Below are 22,488 nucleotides of genomic sequence, written 5' to 3'. Positions count from 1 at the left end.
TTCCTACCAACAACCAATCGTTTTACTGTCTGTCCCCGTCTCCTCTACGACTCCTCGTACAGCTAAAATCCCTTTTACAAGGCATATCTGAAACTCAAATTCTCCAGGTCGGTCTTATCACTGAAATCGCCTCTTGATTCATCGTACGCTCCTTCACCTCTTTCCTCGGCCAATCTATCTCTTCTCCTATTCTCCCTCATATAGTATAACCTGAGAAGGAAAGCCATTGGGACGGTGATGGTGAAACAGATGATACAGGCGAACATTCCGCTTCGGTACGCGGGAGTCTCAGTCGAGATGAAGAAATGAGGTCCAACGATGTTTCCCGTAGCGTAGGCGATGAAAATCATCGCTCCGACTACAACTCTTTTGGTGTACCCTGCGACATTGGCTCCTGGAGCAGCGAAGCAGATACCTAAAGAGGCGACATAGGAACCAAGGATGTAATAGCCGAACACTATGATCACATTATACATCAGCGGTCGCCATGAAGGGACATGTAGTTGGTACCCACACAAAGCACCACTGTTCCTGGTCTTGTATTGAATGATCACACCGACCAAAGAAGGGATCATCTACAGAAGAATTAAAATCCATGTCAGCATTCAGGTCAAACAACCTCCGTGACGGGAGATTTGAGGTTCCTGAAGACTCACGTATGCCATAAGTACGTATAATCTCGCTTGAGGTACTTTTCTAGCGATGTATGCTCCACTGAGAGGGAAAATGACTTGCATGGCAGCTTGTGGTAAACCGATAAGTATAGTCTGGAAAGCGGTGTAACCGTACGATTGTAGCTGAGAGGATTATCGATTGACATCAGTATCGAATAAGTGCATTGCAATCGGAAGAAAAAGGACACTCACAATGAGATGCAAGAAGTTTCCAATACCGCCATTGGGTACAGCGATGGTGAAGACGATGATGAAATATACCCAGCCTTGAGGATCGATCCATGGGCATAAAGCTTCTTTGACTTGGTACCATTTGATCTCTTTACTTCCCAAAGAGGCTTTATTTCCTCTTACTCGTTCAAGAGCGATTCGTTTCTCGTGAGCGGTAAGGAATCGACAGGTCTGAGGGTTTTCGGGGCAAAGCCAGAGGAAGACGAAGGAGAAAAGAACAGTAATACCACCGCTGGAAAGAGGACAAATGTTAGCATGATTGCCTAATACGGACATCGAGTATCACTCACTTGACAATGAAGATCCAAGCCCATGGTCTTACTGATCCGACGTGCACATGTCCCATTCCGTAAGAGACCAGAGCACCAATGAAACTTCCCGCACCATTACAGCAATACCACAACCCCACTCTCAATGGCTGTTCCTCTCTCTTGTAGAATCTTGAGACGAGCAAAACGAAACCTGGGGTGACGAGAGCCTCCGAACATCCGAGCAATGTCCTGATCACTGCCGCCGGAGCGAAATGAGTGGGTGCGGCCATGCACATCAATAATCCACCCCAGATCAGGATAGACGTTCCCATCGTCTTACTGAGTGGAAGTCGTTGGAGGAGGTAAGAACCAGGGAATTCGAAAAACAGATATCCAAAGAAGAACAAAGACCCGAGCCATGAGTATTGATCGGGAGTGAGTTTGAGATCTTTACGGAAGGTGAAGACAGCAGCGTAACTGGGAAGCAGAATGTGCGAGAAAATAAGTCATCTGAACACAACGGGTCCATGCCCAGAACCGACTCACCTCATAGCACTTCGATCGATATATTGTAGTGTGTAAGCGACCATGGTGAGGGGTAAAAGTAGCTACAAGCGACGTTGGCGTTAGCGGATGCATCCAAGAGCCTATTTAGCCAAATCAACTTACCAGATCCAACTTCCTCAACACCTTCTTGTTCTCCTCCTCTGAGACTTCGATGATAGGTAGATCATCATACGAGACACTTTCACCTTTCGCCAGATCTTCCATGACGTTCGATCTGGCCGACTCGACTCTCTCGAGTCCCTGCACCTTCTCACGTGCCAGACCATCTTCGAGCTCAGTCACCGGTTGCTCGACAGCGCTGGCCGATACGATATCGGGCTTCTCTTCTATGTTATGTGACATGGTCGTGTGTTCGTATCGATGTATTACAGAGATGTCCAAATCGGAATGAGTAAAGGTCGGAAGAGCGATCCGAACCGGGAAGAGTTAGGATGCGAGATGGAATGGATGAATGGATAGATGGACGAACGGAAGGAAGGAAAGATGAGATATCTAGGTTGGTGGGGATCTTCTATTTATTCATTTATGGACAGATAATCCGTTATCTTTTCCATGTCCGGATAGTCTCACACATCGAGTGAGTGAGTGAGACCTTATCTCTCCTCACTACGTTGATCTTTCTCGGTACGATCCAGATTTGAGGGGTGGATGAGAATGTCAAACGGATGATGGTCGTAGATCTGAATCTGAACGGTGATAGGGTGATTCTACGATGGACTTGACACTCACATTCAATTCAGGATACATATCGATCCCATTCAGGTTCAGGCTGTTACGTTGTTCCTCTGGGGTAGGGCCTGAGGAGAAGCGAGGCGAGTTACGAAGCCACGAGTACTATCAATTTGGGAATTACCCGACTCATGTTTCGAACGATTCGCTCGTGTTCCTCCGCTATTCCCCCTTTGGAGATTGAATTGTGACTCGGTCAATGAATCGGTGTTCTGGCTCGACTAGCTCGACCACTTCATTTGTTTAGATTGAAAGAGCTCCTAATCAACCGATGATATATACTCACTCTCGGTGTCTTTTCAGTCTTTGAGCTAACAAGCTGCTCCATTAGGTCGGTGTATTGGGCTATCTTTGGAATTCGCTGAGCCGATGCTTGACGAATGAGGGGACGGTTCAAACGGGCGAGAGACGAGGGGGCAAGGGTCGGACATCTGCGAATCCGGGACGATCCTGTTGTTGAAACAATTATCACAGAACGAGTGATATCTCACTGGACCGCCTGCTCAACGAAAAGAAGCGCAACGTTGATTGTGGGGACATCAAAGTCTGGTTATCAAGCTATAAGGCTGAAGGACCTTCCTCACAATATCACTGTTGAGGAAGCTACTTCTTGCCAGGTGTCATCATCTCCAGTTCAAGATTACTCGCCCATCTCATTCACCTTTCCTAATCAGCAACAGCACTCAGCAATATGCCCTCAGCCGACTTACCTCCAGCTACAACCATCGCCCACGATGATATGACGGGTGATCAACTGGCTTTGCCTACCTCTGAACGGGTCTCGACGGAAACCAGATTTGGGAAAGTAGAAGGAGGAAGGACCAAGAACGGGTGTCAGGTGTTTCTGAGTGAGTACCACCTCTGCATCATGTTTTACCTGGAGAACAGTAAAAGAGCAGGATTGAAACAAAGAGAATTGTCAATTTTGCTAATACTCTGTCATTAGACGTACCCTACGGAATCGATGTTCCTCGTTGGACTGATCCGCAACCCCTTCCATCGACTTACAGATACCCTTCCACACCTTTCATCTACGACTCCAAGTACTGTGCTCAACCTGAACGAACATACTCCCAGACCAATGCTATACGTGATCGACTGGGTCTCGGTTCACCCTCTGAGAATCCTTTCTTTGCCGATATATACATTCCATCCGATTATCCTCTCTCACCTCGTCCGGACGGAACCCCCCTCTTACCAGTCAAGGTGTTCATCCACGGTGGGTTCCTACAATACGGTTCTACCTCGGGACACCATTACAACCAGCAATTCTTCCCTGCGGAGCACTACAACGAGATCCGAGTCTTGTTAGGACACAGAGTATCCGTATTGGGATTTTTGGGGTGCGATACACCGAAAGTATCAGGTAATTTTGGTTTTAAGGATTGTTGGTTGGGTTTAGAATGGGTTAGAGACAATATCGAGTGGTTCGGTGGTGATCCTTCTCAAATTCATCTCAGTGGATTGAGCGGCGGTGGTCATGTGGTACATCAATTGATTCATCAAGCTGCAAGACTAGCGCCTGCCAAAGCACCTTTCGTCACTGCTCATCTACAATCCAACGCTATCCTCGCCAGCCCCGTTACTCCTGCTACGCGAAACATCCAATTTGCGGCGTTATGTAAAGCTATTGGTATTGACCCAGCCACACCCGATGTACTGGGAAGACTGAGAGATACGAACGAGTTCCCCACGGACAAATTGATCAAAGCGGTGCAGAACATGGGCGAGCTATGTACCTTCAGAGGAGTTGTTGGCGATGATGGATGGGTGAGAGCGGATCAAGTGGAGTTCCAACATAATGGTGGATTGGCAAAAGGATTGAGAGAAGCTGGAGTGAGGTGTATCATCGCTGGTGATGTGAGGGACGAGGTGGGTTCATTGAAATCAATCCGTTATTTCTATCAGTATTTGAGTTATGACTGATCGGATGATCGATTGCCATGTTTAGGACTTCTTCTACAAGGGTGTTCATTTGTCAAAGACCAAGGCAGACTTGGTACCGAATATTGCAAGATATTATCCTTACGAGCAGAGTGAACGATTCTTGGCTTCCTACGGTGAATTGTCCGATGATGCATCTGTTGAAGAGATCAACACATTGTTAGGACGAGTGAGTGTGACACACATCCTTCCACATCGATCCGTCGCTCCTCGTAAGCACCCCAAGTCAGACATATTCACTGATATGGATCACTTGTACAGATCCTTGCGGATGGTCAAGTGCACTTACCCGTCCGGATGCTCCAAACCGACTTGGCCAGACACTCGTTCCCTGTTGTCCGTTACGCCATTGAATCTGTACCTGTAGCATACGGTACCAACGGTAAAGCTTCGCATGGTACAGACTTGGCGGTTCACCAGTTAAGATTGAGCATGATGACTCCCCAAGAGACCCTGGCGGCCTTGCAATTCAACAAAGCTCTTTGGGATGAGGTTAATAAAGCTTTAGGAGGTGATGGCTCGGACTTCCAGCAGAAAGATGATGAAGAAATGCTGACATTGGATAAGAATGGGGTAACGCAATGGAGGAAGGATTGGAGATGGCCTCAATTAAGAAACGCAGAAAAGGTATTCAGAGCTTAGGACTTTGGACTTTGGACTTTGATTGGTATTGTAGACAGTCAGACATGTTATATGTCGTAGATATATAGATGCATTTATGGTTTCGGTCGAATATGTGATGCGAATGCTATGGTCAAAGTGGTGTGAGATAGGTTTTATATGCTATGCTAGTTCTTACATGCAATCCGTCCTCCTTGATTCCTCGATTCTCCCCTCATCCCGGCTGTCTCTGAGAGTTTCTACACGCTACCCTATCCTACTAATCCGATTTCGCCTTCGATCCACCAATTATCAGCTTCCCATCCTACTCCTCTGACTCTCAACCATTTCTTCTTATTTTGATCCTTCCCTGCTTCTATATCCTTCAATTGTCTATCCAGTTCATCCTGACCAGTTCCGTCTGACAGCACTATAAATCCATCTTCTTCAGCTGATTGTATGACTATTTCCCGTAGTTCTCCTTGAACGAACAAGTGGTAGTAACGATGATAGACTTTAGCTTCTGCTTTTTCTTCGGTTTGGGATGCCTTGAGGTCATCGTCTTTTGGGTCTTCGGAGGAAGGCAACTTAGGTCCAGGTGCTGGAGGTGGTTTAGAATATACCCAAGGTACCAGCAGATCCTGAATTTTCTCTTCCACCTCTGTTACTGGATCTTTCGCTTCAATTTCTGTGCTCTTCGGTGCCGGCTCGGTTGTCAGACCGGGATGGGAAGTACTGGGAATAGGTGTAGATCCCGGTGAAGAGTTAGTCAGAGTGCCCATCTTCCTTTTTGATAGTGTCCCTTGCTCGTATGCCCATACGTAGATCATGAATTTTGAGTACGAAGCTTGGGAAGATAGTTTGAGTGGACGTATGAGAGACTGTAGGAGAAATGATAAGTTGCTCGTTATATGAGGTCGGTGTACGGAAAAGGAGACTCACCTTGACAGCATGTCGTCGCCTTTCAGGAGTTGATAGATGATGTATAGCAGCTATGGAGATGGCAAAATCCTATGTGTACGAAACACATGGGTACGTCAACTGATGTGATCGTGAAGATAGATTCAAGTCATACGATACAATGGATCCGGGTCTTCGCTGGGCGATTGCTTCTTGAAATGTTATATTGGGTTGTACGGGATATGAACCAGATCAACTCACAAATACCCCTCTTCTCCAACCGTTGAATCCGAGATCTGCTCTAACACATTCTCCACCATTCTCATTCCTCGCGATCTCCAACAGACCCGAGCTTCTATCTAAAGCGATCATCTCTAATCTAGCATCTCGGGAAGAAGGCAGGTACTTCCCGTTACCTGCTCCAGAGTCTAATCCGATTGAATTGGGTGGGAGAGAGTGTAGGAATTTCTGGATGAACGGCCATGGCTGGCAGTAGGGAGGAATGAAATCAGCTGTTGAGACAGAGATATGGTCATGCATTCACTCACTTTATGCCTAGTCTGTGAGAAATGACCTGCGATAGCTTCATATACTTCATGAACATTCTTCTCCTCTTCCTCAGCTGGTCTATCGAACGGCCCCACCGGTACAGGTTTCGGTTTTGGCTTGGGCTCGGGTTTAGGTGGTTGGGGCTTAGGTATCTTCACCTTTTTAGTCTTGACCTTGGTCGATTTGGTGGTACTATCGAGAAGGGGAGATGACATAGGTGTCAAGATTGATGGACCTGCTTGAGGGTCAGCAGTGATTTCGGAAGGAGTGGATGAATCCGTTGGAGCTGTTTTCCTCTGGGTCAGCTACTCTCAAACCGGACATTCGATGCGGGTAAGCACGAGCACGGGGACATGCTCGTACAGGGGTCATGTACGCACTGGTCATGGTGTGGATATGTATCGATGTTGCTGAGAAGGAGGTGAGAAGATGACATGATGAAACAGAGTGAAATGGATCCGAATGTTGAAATCGCAAAATTAGATGAGATGACCGAATTACCGCAACAAACACTGAAACTGCACTCACTATACACACAAATAACATCCATCCCTCTCACTCTCTTTCTTTCTCATGCACAAACAACTAATACCATGAGTACTGCTCAGCGCGTATCTGCACTCACAGATATATATCACGCTCATTCATTCTTGATACACTCAATCTTGGCCGTTTTATCAGGTTATATCGTGTTTGGAATGGGTTGGTTCACTAGGTCAGATTATCAGCCAAAAGGACAGGTATGTGTAAACAATCATGGCAAGCACGGGGAAGCTGAACTTTCCTACTACGGCTGATTGCCCATAGCACTGCTATGTCACTGGAGGCACTCAAGGTCTAGGTAAAGCTCTGGCCGAGAGCTTGGTCAGACAAGGTGCTCATGTTACGGTGGTAGCGAGAGATGTGGTCAAGGGCGAGAAGACATTGGCTGACCTGAAGGTGAGTTGGATTGACTGTTCACGATGTGCTTAATTGCTACAAAAACGTCACACTATCTCAATGTCCATGGGAAGATGTTGATCGTCTTGCTTTTCGAAGTCATCATGCTGATCCTATCGTTTACCAGGCCATCGCTCAACCTCATCAGATCATTCAATTCATCTCAGCCGACTTGACAGATGCCAAATCATCTCAAGAAGCTTTGATAAAAGCATCCGAACCATTCGACGGGAAATGTCCAGATTATCTGTACCTGTGTGCGGGTTTCTCTAGACCCAAATATATGATGGACAGTTCGTTGGAGGAATTCAAAGCTGTACGTTCTAGATTATATCGGTGTCCCGTATCATCCGCTGATACGTGTCAATAGGGTTTTGATGGTGTCTTCTGGGTATCCGCTTATACTGCTCAAGTGAGTGCTCATCATCTACATGCATGACTCAAGTATCTCTTGACTTTCTTGATCCTTTTTAATACTCTCAACGGTATCTGTTCAACTAACCCTTTAAGTACCGGGTAAATTGACTTTGTATGATCCTCCCATCACACCAGGCCGCCGTCAAAACGATGATCCGACAACGTCGAACGGGTAGGATAGTGTTTGTGTCTTCATTCCTGGGATACACATCGTTTGCAGGATACACCAATTATTCACCTGGGAAATACGCTTTAAGGGGTGAGTGTCCACGTACTGCTAGTACAATCTAACTGCCGGCTGTCAGTGCTGAGATATTCGTCGTATACCTCTTCGTGCAGGCTTGTCCGACTCTCTTCGCTCGGAAATGCTGATACACGGTATCAATATTCACATCTTCATGCCGTGCGGTATAGCGGGTCCAGGATATGATGCTGAGAATGCTGAAAAACCTGCTATCACGTTCAAGATTGAGGAGAACGACACTGCTATTCAGCCTGCCGAGTCTGCCAAGGCACTAGAGCGAGGTGAGTGAGAGTGAACATGCCTTTTGTTGATACTATAGCACGATAGGCTGGGAGTGCATTCTGCACCATTACCATGTCACGGCCTTTTACATTGTCAAACATAGCTGACGTTGAAATCTTGTCGCTTAGGTCTGAGGAAAGGCTACTACTCGATAACAGATAACATCGTAGCTGATTTCGCACGATTGCGATCCGACGGTGGTGTTCCGGGGAACAACTTCTTTGCGGATCTCTTTTACCTCATCATTAGCTCTGTAAGTCTTCTTCGACATTTTTAACATCCGCCATCCAGTTGATGAATCTCATCAACGAACTGTGTAAGCTGATTTGATTGGGATTCCGCGAACAGTACGGAATCCCCATCTGGCGAATGACCGCCGATAGAGATGTTAGAAATGGTAGACAGGCGGTTTTGGATGATTACGAAGCTCGAGGAATTTACGATACACCCAAGACCAAATGATTAGGATCATTCACGTCACATTCGGTCAGTCCATCTGTCGGTCATCAGGTCAACGGAGGATCGAGATAGATTATCAGATAGGACCATACACGCTTTGTCATGATGATGCATCTTCATATTTTGCACCATTCCATACTCATCTTAAAACCGACGGATAGTTTTCTGGTGAATAACTGACATGACATCCGTGTATCAGAACCATGTCATCATCTCTGATTCTTACTAACACTATAAACGCCGTACAACCGATCCTCTAGTCGCCAGAAACACACGTCGCAGCGCTCACTGTTTCTTCTCTTGGTAAATCCATTCGCCACCGTTATAGCCTTCAAGTGGTTTCCAGGTTTTGATCGGATCTTTACCGCCGAGTGCACCTGTCCCGGAAGAACCTTTATAGAAACCCAACACTCTGAGAACATCAGGTGTCATTTTCATGTATTCCTCTGGTTTACAAGCTAACACGGTATTTTCACCTTGTCGGAAATTGTCGCTGGTCGCAAATAGACCGTAGATGATTCGGAAAGCGTTAGGGTCAGTGGGTGAACAGGTGTTAGAGCCCTAGATATTCATAGTTGGTCATTTCGATTGGTAAGGTATCTAAAATCACCTCCTACTTTAGGAGGATTGGTAGACTTACAGCGCCGTGGAAGATGTTTCCGAGCCAGATACCCAATGACCCTGATGTTGTCATCCAGATCAGCTTCATGATCTCAGTACACAAAAGTGACGATGACTTACCTTTCTTCATCTCGACGATACAGCAGTCCTCCTGCTTAGGAGCCCTGTCCTGAGGCCAGAGATGTGATCCTACCAAGAAATCCATCAGTCTTCCAGAATTCACTTTATACTGAATGTTGATGTGCCTTACCTGGAATAACATGGGTGCCTCCGTTCTGAGCTGTTACATCCACACCAGCAACGAATGTTGATACTGTATCCCCAGAACTTCATTTTCAGCAGCTTCTCTCTTGAATCAAATGATATGAACTCACCCATGGTGGCTGGTGTCTCAGGACCTGTTCGCTGGACCATAGAGGAGTTGGAATCTCTATTGAGCCACAACAACCATGATTAACCTCGATCCGCAAGTTTGAGGAGCCTTGAGCGAGGCGTCTCAGCTGACTTACCTGTGTAAAACTTGATTACCTGCTCCTGGTCCCACCTTGTATGCGATCGAGGTATGTAACCAGTCTACCAGAATGACAAATGATACATCAGTAATGGGTTGGACCACAATGTGGGCATAACCAGCTTACAGCTACCCTTCCTAACCTCTTTCTTCTCGCCGTACCACTGCAAACATCATCAGCCAACCTGATCGACCGACCCGCTTATCATATGGTTTCATATACTGACCTCCCATGTTTCGGGTGACAAGAACTCTTCCATAACTACCAACCCACAATCAGAATGATCAGTTCATAACTCCGCAATCCGCTCCATCACGCTTCGTGTCGAATGAGAACATACCTTGATGCCAGACTTTCCTCTGCAACCTACATATACAGCACATAGTCAGTCAGGAACCAGTATGATTCGGTCCTCAAGATGGCTTATCGTTCCACCTACAATTTGGAGGTATCCTCCGGAACTGCACCTATCAAATCGTAAAAGACAGTCGTATTCGAAGCCCGGAAACCCTTGAACTTGTCATCGGGCTTAAACTCTCTTGCGGCCTTGTCAAAGTGAGGTGCAGCTTTTGCATTAAGAGCATCGATCTCTTCTTCCGTTGCCTATGACCACCACCCCAACGAGTGTCAGTGACATGCGTTATGATGTGAACCCCACTCACATAGTCCGACAAGACGATCACACCATCTCGATGTAAGATCTCCAAGATCTCCTGGATAGGTGATGAAGCTGGGATGGTTTGAACGCTAGGCTTGACAGGCTGAACCATTTTCACAATCGAGGAGTCACAATCACTGTCACAATTGAAGCAAGCAACACGATAAACCTAATTCTAAAAAGGGGATTGTCCTCCTCCTTTCGATTTGATCTGATTTGATAACGGACCACTCGAATGATGCTTATCTGTCGACCGTATCTGTTTAAGTATGAAGCTCACGCGTGGACACCAGAAGGCTGATTCTAATCTTCTGCTTTCGGTAGAGCCGTCTCTTGTCCGAAGCTTGGAGGAGTGGATTTGGTCAATCTGGAGATAAGTTGATGTGGAAAGACAGAGGAGGACTGGGCGGGATTGCCGTCTCTGCTGTCTCGCATTGAGATGTTTATCAGTGATACATGCGGTGGAACGATAACAGAGATACAAGCACCCAAGGTGGATATTCTTGGGACTCATTTCGGGTCGGATTCAATCCCGTCGTTTCGGTCTGCTCCCACACTTGGCTTAACTTGCAGTACTTGCTCGGCTGATCTGCGTCGGCTACCCCCACACCCCACGGAGACGCGCTTAATTCAACTCTTTTTTTTTTAGCCGACGCTTATGCTGCGGACGAGATACCATATGATTGGCTACGAGAACGCCTTTCGGGATTTCGGGTGTCACCATGCCGGGTTGTGCTTTGTTTTGGTTATCGGTCAGCTGGCATGAGGGACCAGAGAGGAGGGAACGCGGGGAAGCGAAATGATAAGAGTGAGATCGCACAGTCATCTGATTGGGAAAGACGATATGAGGTGGGGCAATGAATAAATAGTGGAATCCACCTTGAGCTTTTTCAATTCTTGATCCTGTTACTATTACCTCCAATCTTACTGGATCGATTCATAAAGAGCTTCAATCTGAACTGAGTCCATAAGATTGATCTGGACAAGATGTCAGCCACCAAAGAATCGCACTACCAAGCTCAAACGACGACAACCAACATGCCCAACGAGGTGGATTACGCTCTACCATCTGACCCAGATGCATTTGACGTACTCCCGCCCCCACCGCCGCCGAAGAATAAATGGGATAAGATACACCGAAGTTCCTTTTTCCAGATTTGCGTTGTATCTGCTTTGGCCTTTTGTGGACCAGCCATGGCAGATGCTATCTCGGGTCTTGGAGGCGGTGGACAAGCTACACCCTATACCGTTAGTGAGTGTACAGACTCCTCCTACATTGTCACAATGGGCACCAACGATGATGTTTGGATAATTGATGGTGATCTGAAACTGACAAAGAACCTTATTTCTTTGTTCAGGTGCGGCCCAAGCAGCTTCGTACTCCGCTACAGCTATCATCTCCCTCTTCGGTGGTCCATTAGCATCTCGAATGGGTATCCGAGTCATGTTGATAGTCGGAGCATCCACCTTCGCCATCAACGGTTCAGCATACTACGTCAATTCCAGATACGGTATTCAATGGTACCTCATCTTCGGACGATTCCTCTATGGTCTGGGATTCGGGTTCTGGTACGTCGCCGAGGCGGCTATCATCCTGAGTTATCCAGAAGAAGGCAGAAGAGGACAGTGAGTGGTGGAAAACATCCCATGGATGATCGATTTTGAGATCAGGATGCTGATGATCGATGAGGGGGCCTTTAGTTATCTCGCTATTTGGGTGGCTGCTCGTAACCTCGGTCAACTGGTCGGAGGTTCCATCGCTCTTGCTAGAAAGTGAGTCAAAGTAACATCTGGTCGCACAGCTTGAGGGTCTTTCAACTGACGAAAACCCCCATCGTTTAGCGCCAGGAACGCAGCGGCCGGAGCGATAGCCACGTCTACCTACTTGATATTCGTAGGGATCGAAGCTGTCGGTTTCCCTGTCAGTTTTCTGATTACTTCACCGGAGAAAGTCCGACGGGCGGACGGTGTCCCTATCATAATGCCAGCTAAGAAGCCTATCAAACAAGAGATGATATTGTTATGGAAAGCCATTATCCACCCTAGAATGTTGTTGTTCGCTCCCATTGCGTTTTACTCTTATTTCCTCGGTGGGGTCATGAGTACCTATCTGGCGAATTACTTTACGGTCAGAGCCAGGGCACTCTCATCTTTCGTCGTTCCTGCGTCTATCGTCATGTAAGTCTTTTCTAATTTCACCATTCCTATATGATTCCAACGGACTGAATATTGATGGATGGTGTGCGGGTGCCACAGGTTTACCGGTTTATATGGTCGGTTCGTACTCGATAATAAACGATTGAATCAACGGGCTCGTGCCCACCTCGGCTTCTGGGTATTTATGATCCCCTCTCTTGCCACGTTCGCATGGATCTGTGCCAATCAAGCGAAATTCTATGCTATGGAGAAAGCGCCGAAATACGATTGGTCAGCTTCGTATTGGGCGGTCGCATACTTGCCTCTCCTCATTCAACAGATCTGTGCCTACCTCTGTCAATCCGTAAGTCAAGTACACTCGATCGTACCTTTACTGCTCCACATGCACCCAGAAGAAGGTGGACATTGTGTTTGACGCTGATGTTCTGACATGATTGATTATCACGTAGTACATCTACTGGTTGATCTCATGCTTCGTAGTTGACGTTCAAGGTAACGCCCGAAACGGAGGTATCTTCCGATGTGTCGAAGCCGTCGGTCAGGCAGTTTCGTATGGTATCAATTCCAATGTCAAGGCCAAATGGGTACCTCTGTGAGTGTTTCAATCCATGATGACAATACGTATACTGTAATGTTGTTGCCCCTGTGAGGCTTCGGCTCTGACGATCTGTTCCGAAATGTAGTGGACTCAACTTTGCCCTTTGTGTGGCATGTATCTTGCCCACCTTATTGATCGTTCGACAAGTGCCAGAATACCGACAAGACGCGAAGAACAAACCGAGCGAAATTACTTACGACGGTAAGAATGATGAGGAGAATGTCACGGCTATGGATGATATCTCCAAGAAGATCTAATGGCAATCGAGTAAAAGAGTGCTCAACGATAACACCGCTTTCTGGGGAAGGAAAGTTGTCTGATTAATTTAGAATGTTATGTTGCGGTTGGTAATTGATGGGTTTGTTTCGGGAGTGAAGAGTCACATTTGTCCCTTGTAAAGTTGCTTCAAATATATCGTATCGGAGGAGGGCTCCTTGCTTGATGGTGCGCGAGACTATCATATGCAGATCTTTCCATCTCAATAGGGTAAACAGAAGGAATACAAATTGTGTCACAATTCTAAATGAGCAAGATCATCTATACAACAGCCACATACATTTTAATAGCTCATTTCCTTCTAGGGCCCCAATGCCCCATTCCATTCGATACCATCCTAATCACCGGTATATAAACAATCAGACAACATGACTAAAAGCCATGCCTCCGGTGCTCATACCCATTCCCATTCCCATCGGACCGCCCAGTCCTCCACCGCTACCATAAGGTATCTCGAGTGGCAAGGGACGATGCGTATTAGAATATGCATCCAAGTTACCACCGTGATTTGAACCTGGTTGGTCGTTGTGTGTCAAGCCCATATGATTCGCTCCTCCGTAACCATTCGCTAGAGTATGCGTATGAGCATTACCGAACATTCCTATCAGATCATTGTTATTGCTGGTACTGTTATTGTCCCACGTGGTGCCCGAATTCTGACTCTGTCCAAGTTGGCTATTGCTCATACCTATTGTAGCATCTAGACCTAATCCTACCCAAGGGAAATCACCAAGGAAGAAATCAAGTTCGTTGCCGATCACCGTGGTAAGAGCAGGGTCAACCGGCATGGTGGTAGTGACATTTTGCAAGAGCGGGTCTATGATCGGATTGGAGGTAGGGATATTGGTGGGGGGTGGCAAGGGGGCATCGGAAGATGAGACTGATAGTGGTGGTCCGGATGGGATAGGGGTGGTAGTCGGTGGGGGGAGTAATTGGCATAATCGACGAAGGTACCATGCGTGTAATGTGGGTGAATCGGACGGATAGGCAGAGGCGGCATCCAGAGCATTAGCTACTTTGGTGATGAGTCGTCGACAGTGCTCGATCTCCGGAGCTTCGAACTTGTATGGATGTTGACCTCGACAAAGCTGCGAGAAGTAACAAATTAGCCTTTGTTGTGACTTGTGTCATTGTGTAATGTCATTGTACTTGCAAAGATAAACTCACAGTGGATAGCAAAGTAGCAGCGTACAATGCGAAATGCAGGAATGTGTCCGAAGCAAAAGTCAATTGCGTCTTATCCAGCGTTTCAATCCTCAACAAGACAGTCGTCGCGGCGTTCAAGCAATGATTGAAAGCTGGTATGGACGAAGGTGAACCGACATCGATCTGATCCTGTGGCAGAAGGCGAAGAGTCTGATTGACGATGAGGAGGTTCAAGTTGAGTCGAAGGGCTGCGGTCCATACCCGAGGCTTATTGATGTTGTTCGATGTACCGCCAACTGAAAGAGAGCCATATCAGCAATTTGTAACGGGCAAACCAGGAGTGTACTGCCCACCATCGATGATATCCCTTATCCAGGCCTCACAGCTTATATCCCAATCCTGATTCATGGTCCTCGTTAACATACTGAGCGATAAAGGACTTGCATAAGTGGGTTCATTCGGTATGGAGCCGACGAGGAGATCACGATAATTCAGGAATTTTCGACGGAGTTCTACAGAGCATACCAGATGTGTGTCTCTGAGGACAGTGTCTGGTCTTGCCCTTTTTAACCAGTGATGCCTGCAATAATTCAAGAATTTCAATCACAACGATCCGGGGTTTAGACGACGATCCGAAAAACTCACGCGGTGGCTACCAAGGGATCCGACTGCGAGATCAACATGGGCTGTTGAAACTGCATATTGAAAATGGAATTGGCAAAGAAGAGACACAGCCTGAGCGGATTTGGGTTATCTCCGATTCAATCTTGCGTTCCCAATGTGGGTCCTCTTACTCACCAGACTCTCTGCCTCATTCGAAGTCTTCTGTGATCCTCCTCATTCATTCCACTCATCTCAGCTACGGACGGGATTCTCCCCAGATCTAGCTCTCTGCCAGCGAGGATGGCCTACAACGATGGTCATTATCAGCTTCGACGGATACAGAAACTTTATCACCCAGCGAGATGAAACAGAGTGGTATCGATGGAACACTTACACGATTCATGTGAAAACCCGCTTTATCGTCATCAGGCTCCTTGTTGATCGTCAAAATCAGCATAGCTCTGACAACGTCGATACTTGTGATAGCCTCTGCGAAAGTCCAAGTCATGTGATCCCTTGCGAGGACCAGAATCTGCTGGTGTACGGATTGAGCTGATTCGGGTGACATGTTGGGTCCATCTGTTGTATTAGGGGATAACGATGAGAGATACCGGGAGGTTACGCATACTGGATTCCGAGATAAAAATGTGTAAGCAGGGGGATAGATGTAGAAAGGTGGATGATTAAACTCACAGATTGCGGTATATAAAAATGGTGACTGTTCTCTCACTACGTCGTGCGTATGTATGGCCGGGTCGAGCATTGGCAACCCTCCATTGTAATGAGTCATGAAACTGGCGAAAGGGTGGTGCGATCAGTATCTTACCCCCGAGTAATATGCCAAGATGACGACAGATGGAGATCTTCCACTCACAGATGGAACAAAGCTCTCGCCTCAACTTCATCCACAAACCCAGCTCTTATCGGATCATCTACCAATTCTGGACCTCTTGTTGGCGTTTTACCTTTATTTGAGCTCTTCTTACCCGTTGAATCACCGAGTCTGGCAGAGTTGTCCGCAGCTTGATCTACACCATCATCACCCTCCTCGCTCGATACATCCTCTGAACTTTCCTCTCCGACCATATGCCTCAATGACATGATACCCTTTGAAGGTCGGAAATCATCTTCTATCCTGGCGTGATGGCTCGATCGCGAGTGGGAGTGCGTATCAGGTTCATTGGAGATGAATGGGAAACGAGGATCGCCAAATGAATGAGGATGATTGTCCTCTTGTTTGGGTAATTTTGATTTATGATTGGAGCTCGTTAGAGGAACAGAGGAAGAAGATTGTGCAGGGATGGAATTGTGCTGATCTTCAGAAACAGTTGTACCGGCAAGTAAAGGTAGTCTATCATGGAAAGCAGATAATCAGCAAGATCCGCCGAATAGTGCGGTGTCACTGGATACACTCACGGTCTCTTCCTCTTCCTACCTCTATTATGTTTTGCAAATTCACAACTAAGGTTCATCCTCTCGCATCTTGAACAAGGAAAGAGATGCTGGGGATCATCGGGATGTGGATGACATCGGATCTATACTAATTTCAATGACTGTCTTTCACATGAACGGATGGTACTCATAATCACCTTGTGCCTCCTACACTCGTTACACGCTTCTCTGCCTCTATCCACTTTACCCAATCTCCTCTTAGGGGTATCGTTGTCTTGGTCATTCTGATGATCCTGTTGTGGTTGTTGTTGTTCTTGTTGTTCTTGTTGCTGATGATCCTGATCTTGACTCGGGTACGGTCTCTTACTTGTCATATCGGCTGTTATATGACGGTTATGGTTGTGGTCGTATTGGTGTGAGTGGGGGTGGTGCATGGTTATCTACTCTGGTGATATAAAAGGTAATAGACCGATCTAGAGAACACCCATGGCAACAAGAGCGAATGAGAACGAGGGAGGACGGGGGAGGAGGGCGAGGTGAGAACCGGTTTAACATCGGTCACTTTTTCAATTGAGAAGCACAGTTACGTAACCACACGACCACCCTACGAGTATCCCTTAGCTAGCTAATGTACACGAGGTTCGATTCCCTGAGGGGGGGAAAGGGATGTTTATGTCCACGTCATGGTCCTGTTGGATGTCCAAGTTACCGGGATATCCGTTCGTGACTCGGTCTATAAATGTAAACATATACCAGTACAGATGGAGAGAGATAACATCGAGTCAATTAGTATCAGTACCTCTATCCTATATCACCCGCCTCCTAGCCCCCCTCCTCCCCTCCCTCGAATCTAACATATCACATCTCCATCTCAGAACAGAACCCAGCAATCGTAACCAATCCCAACAATGTATGACGCCGTTGTCATCGGATCAGGAGGTGAGTCCTGCAGTCTAGCACTGAGTATCTCGATCTCTAAGCACTCACTAACTTCTCGTTGTTCTGTATCATCTCAGTCGTCGGACTATCCATCGCTCTCGAACTTCATAATCGAGGAATCAAAGTAGCCGTGGTAGCAAGGGACATAGCGGACGATTCCAACAGTATAGGTTTCGCTAGTCCATGGGCTGGATGTAATTGGTATTCATTTGCCAACGGTCGATCGGATCCAGCGTCAGAATGGGATGAAATCACTTATAAAGGGTTGGAGAAAGTAGCCAAGGAAAGACCTGATCTCTGTGAAAAGATACCAGTGTGGGATGTTTATAGTAGAAAGAAGAAGGAGGAAGAGAAACCGTGGTACAAGGATTTGGTAACTGACGTGAGTCAGTCATTGTGTCTTTTTGACTTTAGTCCAATGCTGATTGTATTGACTTTGCGCTATATGTAATAGTATAGAGACCTCGAAGCCACTCCCTCAAACCCTCTACCGGGTGGTAAACCATACGCCACAAATTTCAAAACATGGTGTTTGCACGCACCGAATTACACTCGATATCTAGGTGACAAACTTCGTTCACTGGGTGTACCCCTTATCCGACATCGACTTTCATCTCTTGACGAGGCCTACAATCTCCCTTCGACCGGTAGAGTCAACTTGGTCATCAATGCCACAGGTCTAGGAGCTAGGTCGTTGATTGGTGTGGAAGATGAGAAGGTCTATCCTGCACGAGGTCAGACGGTGTTAGTTAAAGCTCCTTGGGTCAAGGAACAGATATTTCACGTCGAAGGGTTCTTTGCTGGTAAGGATCAAGATGGTGATGAGACTGCGAGTGAGTGGTGTTCTATACTCTCAGACTTGATCGCTCACCACCACCACTTAAATCCCCGTTATCTCTCTTGCTGCATCCTCATCCATCCGCACCATATACTATGAGGATCTTGCTGATGTATCTGCTGTGTTATTTTCACCCGCAGAAGCACCACCTCAAGCAGCTTATATCATCCCCCGTCCCGGACCAGAAGGTCACGTTGTCCTGGGTGGACATTATCGAGTGGGCGACTGGTCTACCTGCGCAGATCTCAAGGAGGCCGAACGAATCTTGAAAGACTGTTATAACCTTTGTCCGAGACTAGCCGGACCCAACGGTCGTTCGTGGAGGGACATCGAAGTGATAGCTCATAATGTCGGATTAAGACCTGCTAGAGAAGGTGGAGCAAGAGTGGAATTGGAACATCGACAAATTGGTAAAAAAGGTTTTACCTCTATCAATCCAACGACGGTAAATGATGATATGGGAAGGAAAGTTGCGGTTGTTCATGCTTATGGTGTGGGTGGTGCTGGGTAAGTGATATACACTTCCACTTGTCCAAGGATGGTTTTGGAAATGGGATAGGAGCTGACTTGGTTTTGTGTGATGAACAAATAGATTCCAGAATTCCATGGGTCTAGCTGTTAAAGTATCAGACCTCGCTGTTGGATATCTCAAGAGCTCGTCATCTAACAGAGCTAGATTGTAGTGATATAGTAGATCTAGTGATTGTGATAAAGATATTATCATTATCCTAATTCTTTTTGTATATATCGTTCATTTTGGGATTCATGTAGATCATATCGTATATGTAGTGGGATAATGGTCGGTTCAGACATTGATAGGCTCGGCTATTCACTTCGGGATGCATAGATAAAGTGCTAAGTACGAGTAGACTGAAGTGGTTAGACCAAGTGCAGACTCACTTCACCATTTACCTGTTGGTCACTCGGTTACTTATGCCTAAACGGACGATGGGTAAGAGATGGCATCGGCGTTCTTACGATTCCATCACCCCATTCACTTCGCAGACCCGTTATATACCGATCCAAGCCGTGCTGTCTGGAAGTACTTCGGAGAAGTGAATCGCTCTAAAAGACAAATGTGCTTAAATTGAATCAGGAAAGAGACATGGGAACAGGGGAACATGTTTACACATCTGTGTCAAAAGGTATTTTTAACCAATCATACCTTGTCGATAAAAGCTACGGTGGGAGGACACATACGTCATTAGGGTTGCAGCAATATAGTTTGGAGAGTGGGGGAACAAGAGCACCAACGGAACCGCCGGTAACAAGCCCCGAAACGTAGGGAAACGTAGGGTTACGTTACCCTATTTTTTTTTCTGGGTGTGCACATGGCTCCTTATGGGTGAAAGTGGGGGAATCGGGAGGGAAGGGTGGGGATAGCGGAGAAGGGTGAAAGGTGAATGATTGATAACGATTAAATTGTAACGAAGAGATAGGTTAAGCTGGATGAGAAACCCCGCCATTTACCTGGAGAATGCGATGGGGGATACTCGTAATCCAACTACCTATCTATATAAATAGATTGGAAGAGTCAAGGGGTTGATACTGTATCTTTTCTTCTCGTCCACTTTGTCCTTATTGACGGTCGCTCTGGATTCTATTATTTTTGTTCATTGTTGCTATTCAATCTGTAAATTCCCATCCATTGTACAAATCGACTCGCCTTATCTCTTAGTGTATTTCGAGATGTCATCCGCAACAGAAAACTACGACCCAACAGCCAAAGACCTCAAGCCTGCTACTCAGCAATTCGAGGTGATTGACCCAGACGCGGAGGAACCGCTCAAACCTCACGATGAAGTTGATCGACACTTGGCTGTGAAATGTCCCGATTCGATCAAGGACCTATCTTTCGAAGAATTGAAAGTGTTAGATAAGAAGATTACAAAGAAGATTGATATTTTGATGATGCCTGTTTTGATGGCTTTGTATATCTTGTAAGTTAAACAATTTACCGTGACAGCAATATGACGGTTTTGGATTTCGCGTTCACGCCGATTCGATTGTTGATATGATTTGCTGGCATGATTTTAATGTATGTTCGCTTGTAGGAACTACCTCGATAGACAAAACATAAGTTCAGCGAAAATAGCAGGAATAACCGATGATCTCAACATGACCACCTCTCAATACAACACGGCTGTAGCGGTTTTGTTCGCTGGATACGTCTCGTTGCAGATCCCATCGAATATGTTGATTGCCAAAATCTCCTATCCTGGTATATGTGAGTGTCTTCTACGAGCTCTCGTGTATAGTGTATGCACATACTGAGCAGACCTATATGACGTAGATATCTGTATCATGTGTGGTATCTGGGGTGCTATATCAGCTTCTACCGGTGCTGTTCACTCCTTCGCTGGTCTGGCCGTCTGCAGAACCATCTTAGGGTGAGTACATACTTTCTAACTCATGTCGACAAATGCTAATTGACGCTTTACCTTCTGATAGTTTCGCAGAAGCTGCTTTCCTGCCTGGAGCCATTTTCCTAGTTTCATGCTTCTACACCAAATCGCAAATGGCTCTTCGATCTGCCCTCTTCTACGCGGGTAGTCAACTTGGTAATGCCTTTGGTGGACTGTTCGCCTTGGCTATCTTGGAGCTCGACGGTGCTCATGGATTGGAAGGTTGGAGAGTGAGTCCGGTCCTTCGTTCATGTATATTTTTCGCTTAATCAGTCGGTTTTGACTGATGTTGGTTATCATGAATAGTGGCTGTTCATCGTAGAGGGAGTAATGACAGTGGGATTCGCGGCTATATTCGCTACGTTCATACCCAACACACCCGAGACCGTACGATGGGTCACACCTCAAGAGAGAGATAGGCTGGTGTACAGATTACAAATGGACAGATCATCAAAGGACGCCACAGACGAAGTTACAGTTGGAGCAGCTTTCAAGATGGCCGTTACTGATCCCAAGACTTGGTTACTCTGTGCGGTCCTACAATTGGATTTCGTAAGTTGCTCACGAGATTAGCAAGATCAACGTGAAAGATATTGACGATTTCCTTCCTTTTTTCTGGTTGTGATAGATCGCTGCATCAGTTACCAATTTCTTTCCCGTCGTAGTCAACGGTCTAGGATTCAACCGAACTATCACTCTCGCCATCACTTGTCCACCCTACCTCATCTGCTGTTTCGTAATCGTCATCAACGGTTGGCACTCTGACAAAAAGAACGAACGTACCCTTCACGTTATCATTCCCATATGCTTCGTCGTGATCGGTAATATCATTGCTGTCTCCACTACCAACACTGCAGCACGATACGTAGCGATGTGCTTGCTACCTTCTGGTTTCTATTCCGCTTCGACCGTCATTTTATCTTGGATCAGTTCATCAATGACTGGACCAGCTATCAAACGAGCAATCGTCTACGCTCTCATCAATGCCTTGTGTAACACACCCAATATCTGGACTTCGTACCTCTATTATAACTCACCGAGATACGTCACTGCATTTGCGGTAGACCTGGCCGCTGCTATTGGTGCGATCTTCATGGCTGCGTTTACGTATAGGTATTTGAGAAATCAAAATAGGAAGATTGAAAGAGGGGAGGATATGGGTAAACATGGTCCAACGAGTTTACAAATTGAAACCGGGTTTAAGTATCAATTGTAAGGGAAAGGGAAGATCTCGGAGGTCATCTGGAATTAAATGGAAGAGGTAGAGAGGGTCACTCAGGTTATATATAGTTCAGTTGCAACTCTTGGTTATTTGTATCAGCAAGCTCGAGATTATATCAAATATTAAGGCAAGAGGATGGGTCGATATGTCAATGCAAATGCAATATTCATACATATGATATATACACTATGCCTGTCATCGATGAACACAATTCTATATGTTGACCAAACACCAATATCACAATTCCTTTTCTAATGCTAATTGAGCGAGGGAAGAATCGCTATGGTTTGTCGTGAACGTAAATTTGTTTCCTACGTGATCTCAGAAAGAATCAT

The 22,488-nt window shown here is 46.3% G+C and overlaps 9 protein-coding genes across 9 annotated transcripts; 5 read left to right on the top strand and 4 right to left on the bottom strand.

The window, feature by feature from the left end:
• Positions 1-74: 74 nt before the first annotated feature.
• On the bottom strand, positions 75-2,065 carry L199_006863 (uncharacterized protein; the record flags this gene model as incomplete). Its single annotated transcript, XM_064892560.1, has 7 exons — positions 75-457; positions 515-575; positions 657-797; positions 867-1,137; positions 1,196-1,633; positions 1,703-1,764; positions 1,826-2,065. The coding sequence occupies 7 exons, from the start codon at positions 2,063-2,065 to the stop codon at positions 75-77; spliced, it is 1,596 nt and encodes a 531-aa protein (XP_064748632.1).
• A 1,078-nt stretch (positions 2,066-3,143) lies between these two features.
• L199_006862 (uncharacterized protein) lies at positions 3,144-5,038 on the top strand (the record flags this gene model as incomplete). Its single annotated transcript, XM_064892559.1, has 4 exons — positions 3,144-3,300; positions 3,399-4,324; positions 4,404-4,565; positions 4,658-5,038. 4 exons carry the CDS (start codon positions 3,144-3,146, stop codon positions 5,036-5,038), a joined length of 1,626 nt encoding a protein of 541 aa, XP_064748631.1.
• A 230-nt stretch (positions 5,039-5,268) lies between these two features.
• On the bottom strand, positions 5,269-6,832 carry L199_006861 (uncharacterized protein; the record flags this gene model as incomplete). The annotated part of the gene is made up of 5 exons (XM_064892558.1): positions 5,269-5,877; positions 5,939-6,007; positions 6,158-6,382; positions 6,445-6,731; positions 6,787-6,832. The coding sequence occupies 5 exons, from the start codon at positions 6,830-6,832 to the stop codon at positions 5,269-5,271; spliced, it is 1,236 nt and encodes a 411-aa protein (XP_064748630.1).
• A 206-nt stretch (positions 6,833-7,038) lies between these two features.
• On the top strand, positions 7,039-8,789 carry L199_006860 (uncharacterized protein; the record flags this gene model as incomplete). The annotated part of the gene is made up of 8 exons (XM_064892557.1): positions 7,039-7,185; positions 7,253-7,384; positions 7,512-7,700; positions 7,755-7,796; positions 7,937-8,060; positions 8,141-8,326; positions 8,456-8,580; positions 8,676-8,789. 8 exons carry the CDS (start codon positions 7,039-7,041, stop codon positions 8,787-8,789), a joined length of 1,059 nt encoding a protein of 352 aa, XP_064748629.1.
• Positions 8,790-9,071: 282 nt separating this feature from the next.
• Positions 9,072-10,689, bottom strand: L199_006859 (uncharacterized protein; the record flags this gene model as incomplete). Its single annotated transcript, XM_064892556.1, has 11 exons — positions 9,072-9,347; positions 9,427-9,467; positions 9,528-9,596; positions 9,658-9,720; positions 9,782-9,837; positions 9,917-9,980; positions 10,046-10,082; positions 10,146-10,180; positions 10,260-10,285; positions 10,359-10,522; positions 10,582-10,689. 11 exons carry the CDS (start codon positions 10,687-10,689, stop codon positions 9,072-9,074), a joined length of 939 nt encoding a protein of 312 aa, XP_064748628.1.
• Positions 10,690-11,564: 875 nt separating this feature from the next.
• On the top strand, positions 11,565-13,589 carry L199_006858 (uncharacterized protein; the record flags this gene model as incomplete). Its single annotated transcript, XM_064892555.1, has 7 exons — positions 11,565-11,829; positions 11,936-12,203; positions 12,279-12,350; positions 12,420-12,755; positions 12,834-13,077; positions 13,184-13,326; positions 13,418-13,589. 7 exons carry the CDS (start codon positions 11,565-11,567, stop codon positions 13,587-13,589), a joined length of 1,500 nt encoding a protein of 499 aa, XP_064748627.1.
• Positions 13,590-13,967: 378 nt separating this feature from the next.
• Positions 13,968-17,123, bottom strand: L199_006857 (uncharacterized protein; the record flags this gene model as incomplete). Its single annotated transcript, XM_064892554.1, has 10 exons — positions 13,968-14,696; positions 14,776-15,050; positions 15,108-15,334; positions 15,400-15,489; positions 15,553-15,662; positions 15,752-15,984; positions 16,051-16,151; positions 16,232-16,708; positions 16,774-16,892; positions 16,947-17,123. The coding sequence occupies 10 exons, from the start codon at positions 17,121-17,123 to the stop codon at positions 13,968-13,970; spliced, it is 2,538 nt and encodes an 845-aa protein (XP_064748626.1).
• A 534-nt stretch (positions 17,124-17,657) lies between these two features.
• L199_006856 (uncharacterized protein) lies at positions 17,658-19,209 on the top strand (the record flags this gene model as incomplete). The annotated part of the gene is made up of 5 exons (XM_064892553.1): positions 17,658-17,688; positions 17,766-18,070; positions 18,143-18,521; positions 18,667-19,033; positions 19,119-19,209. The coding sequence occupies 5 exons, from the start codon at positions 17,658-17,660 to the stop codon at positions 19,207-19,209; spliced, it is 1,173 nt and encodes a 390-aa protein (XP_064748625.1).
• Positions 19,210-20,215: 1,006 nt separating this feature from the next.
• On the top strand, positions 20,216-22,147 carry L199_006855 (uncharacterized protein; the record flags this gene model as incomplete). Its single annotated transcript, XM_064892552.1, has 6 exons — positions 20,216-20,466; positions 20,581-20,753; positions 20,820-20,916; positions 20,978-21,161; positions 21,238-21,483; positions 21,560-22,147. 6 exons carry the CDS (start codon positions 20,216-20,218, stop codon positions 22,145-22,147), a joined length of 1,539 nt encoding a protein of 512 aa, XP_064748624.1.
• Positions 22,148-22,488: the final 341 nt, after the last annotated feature.

The sequence above is a fragment of the Kwoniella botswanensis genome, chromosome 1 (genome assembly GCF_036426115.1).
Source record: "Kwoniella botswanensis chromosome 1, complete sequence".
Taxonomy (NCBI): domain Eukaryota; kingdom Fungi; phylum Basidiomycota; class Tremellomycetes; order Tremellales; family Cryptococcaceae; genus Kwoniella; species Kwoniella botswanensis.
This window is presented reverse-complemented; position numbering and strand designations above follow the sequence as displayed.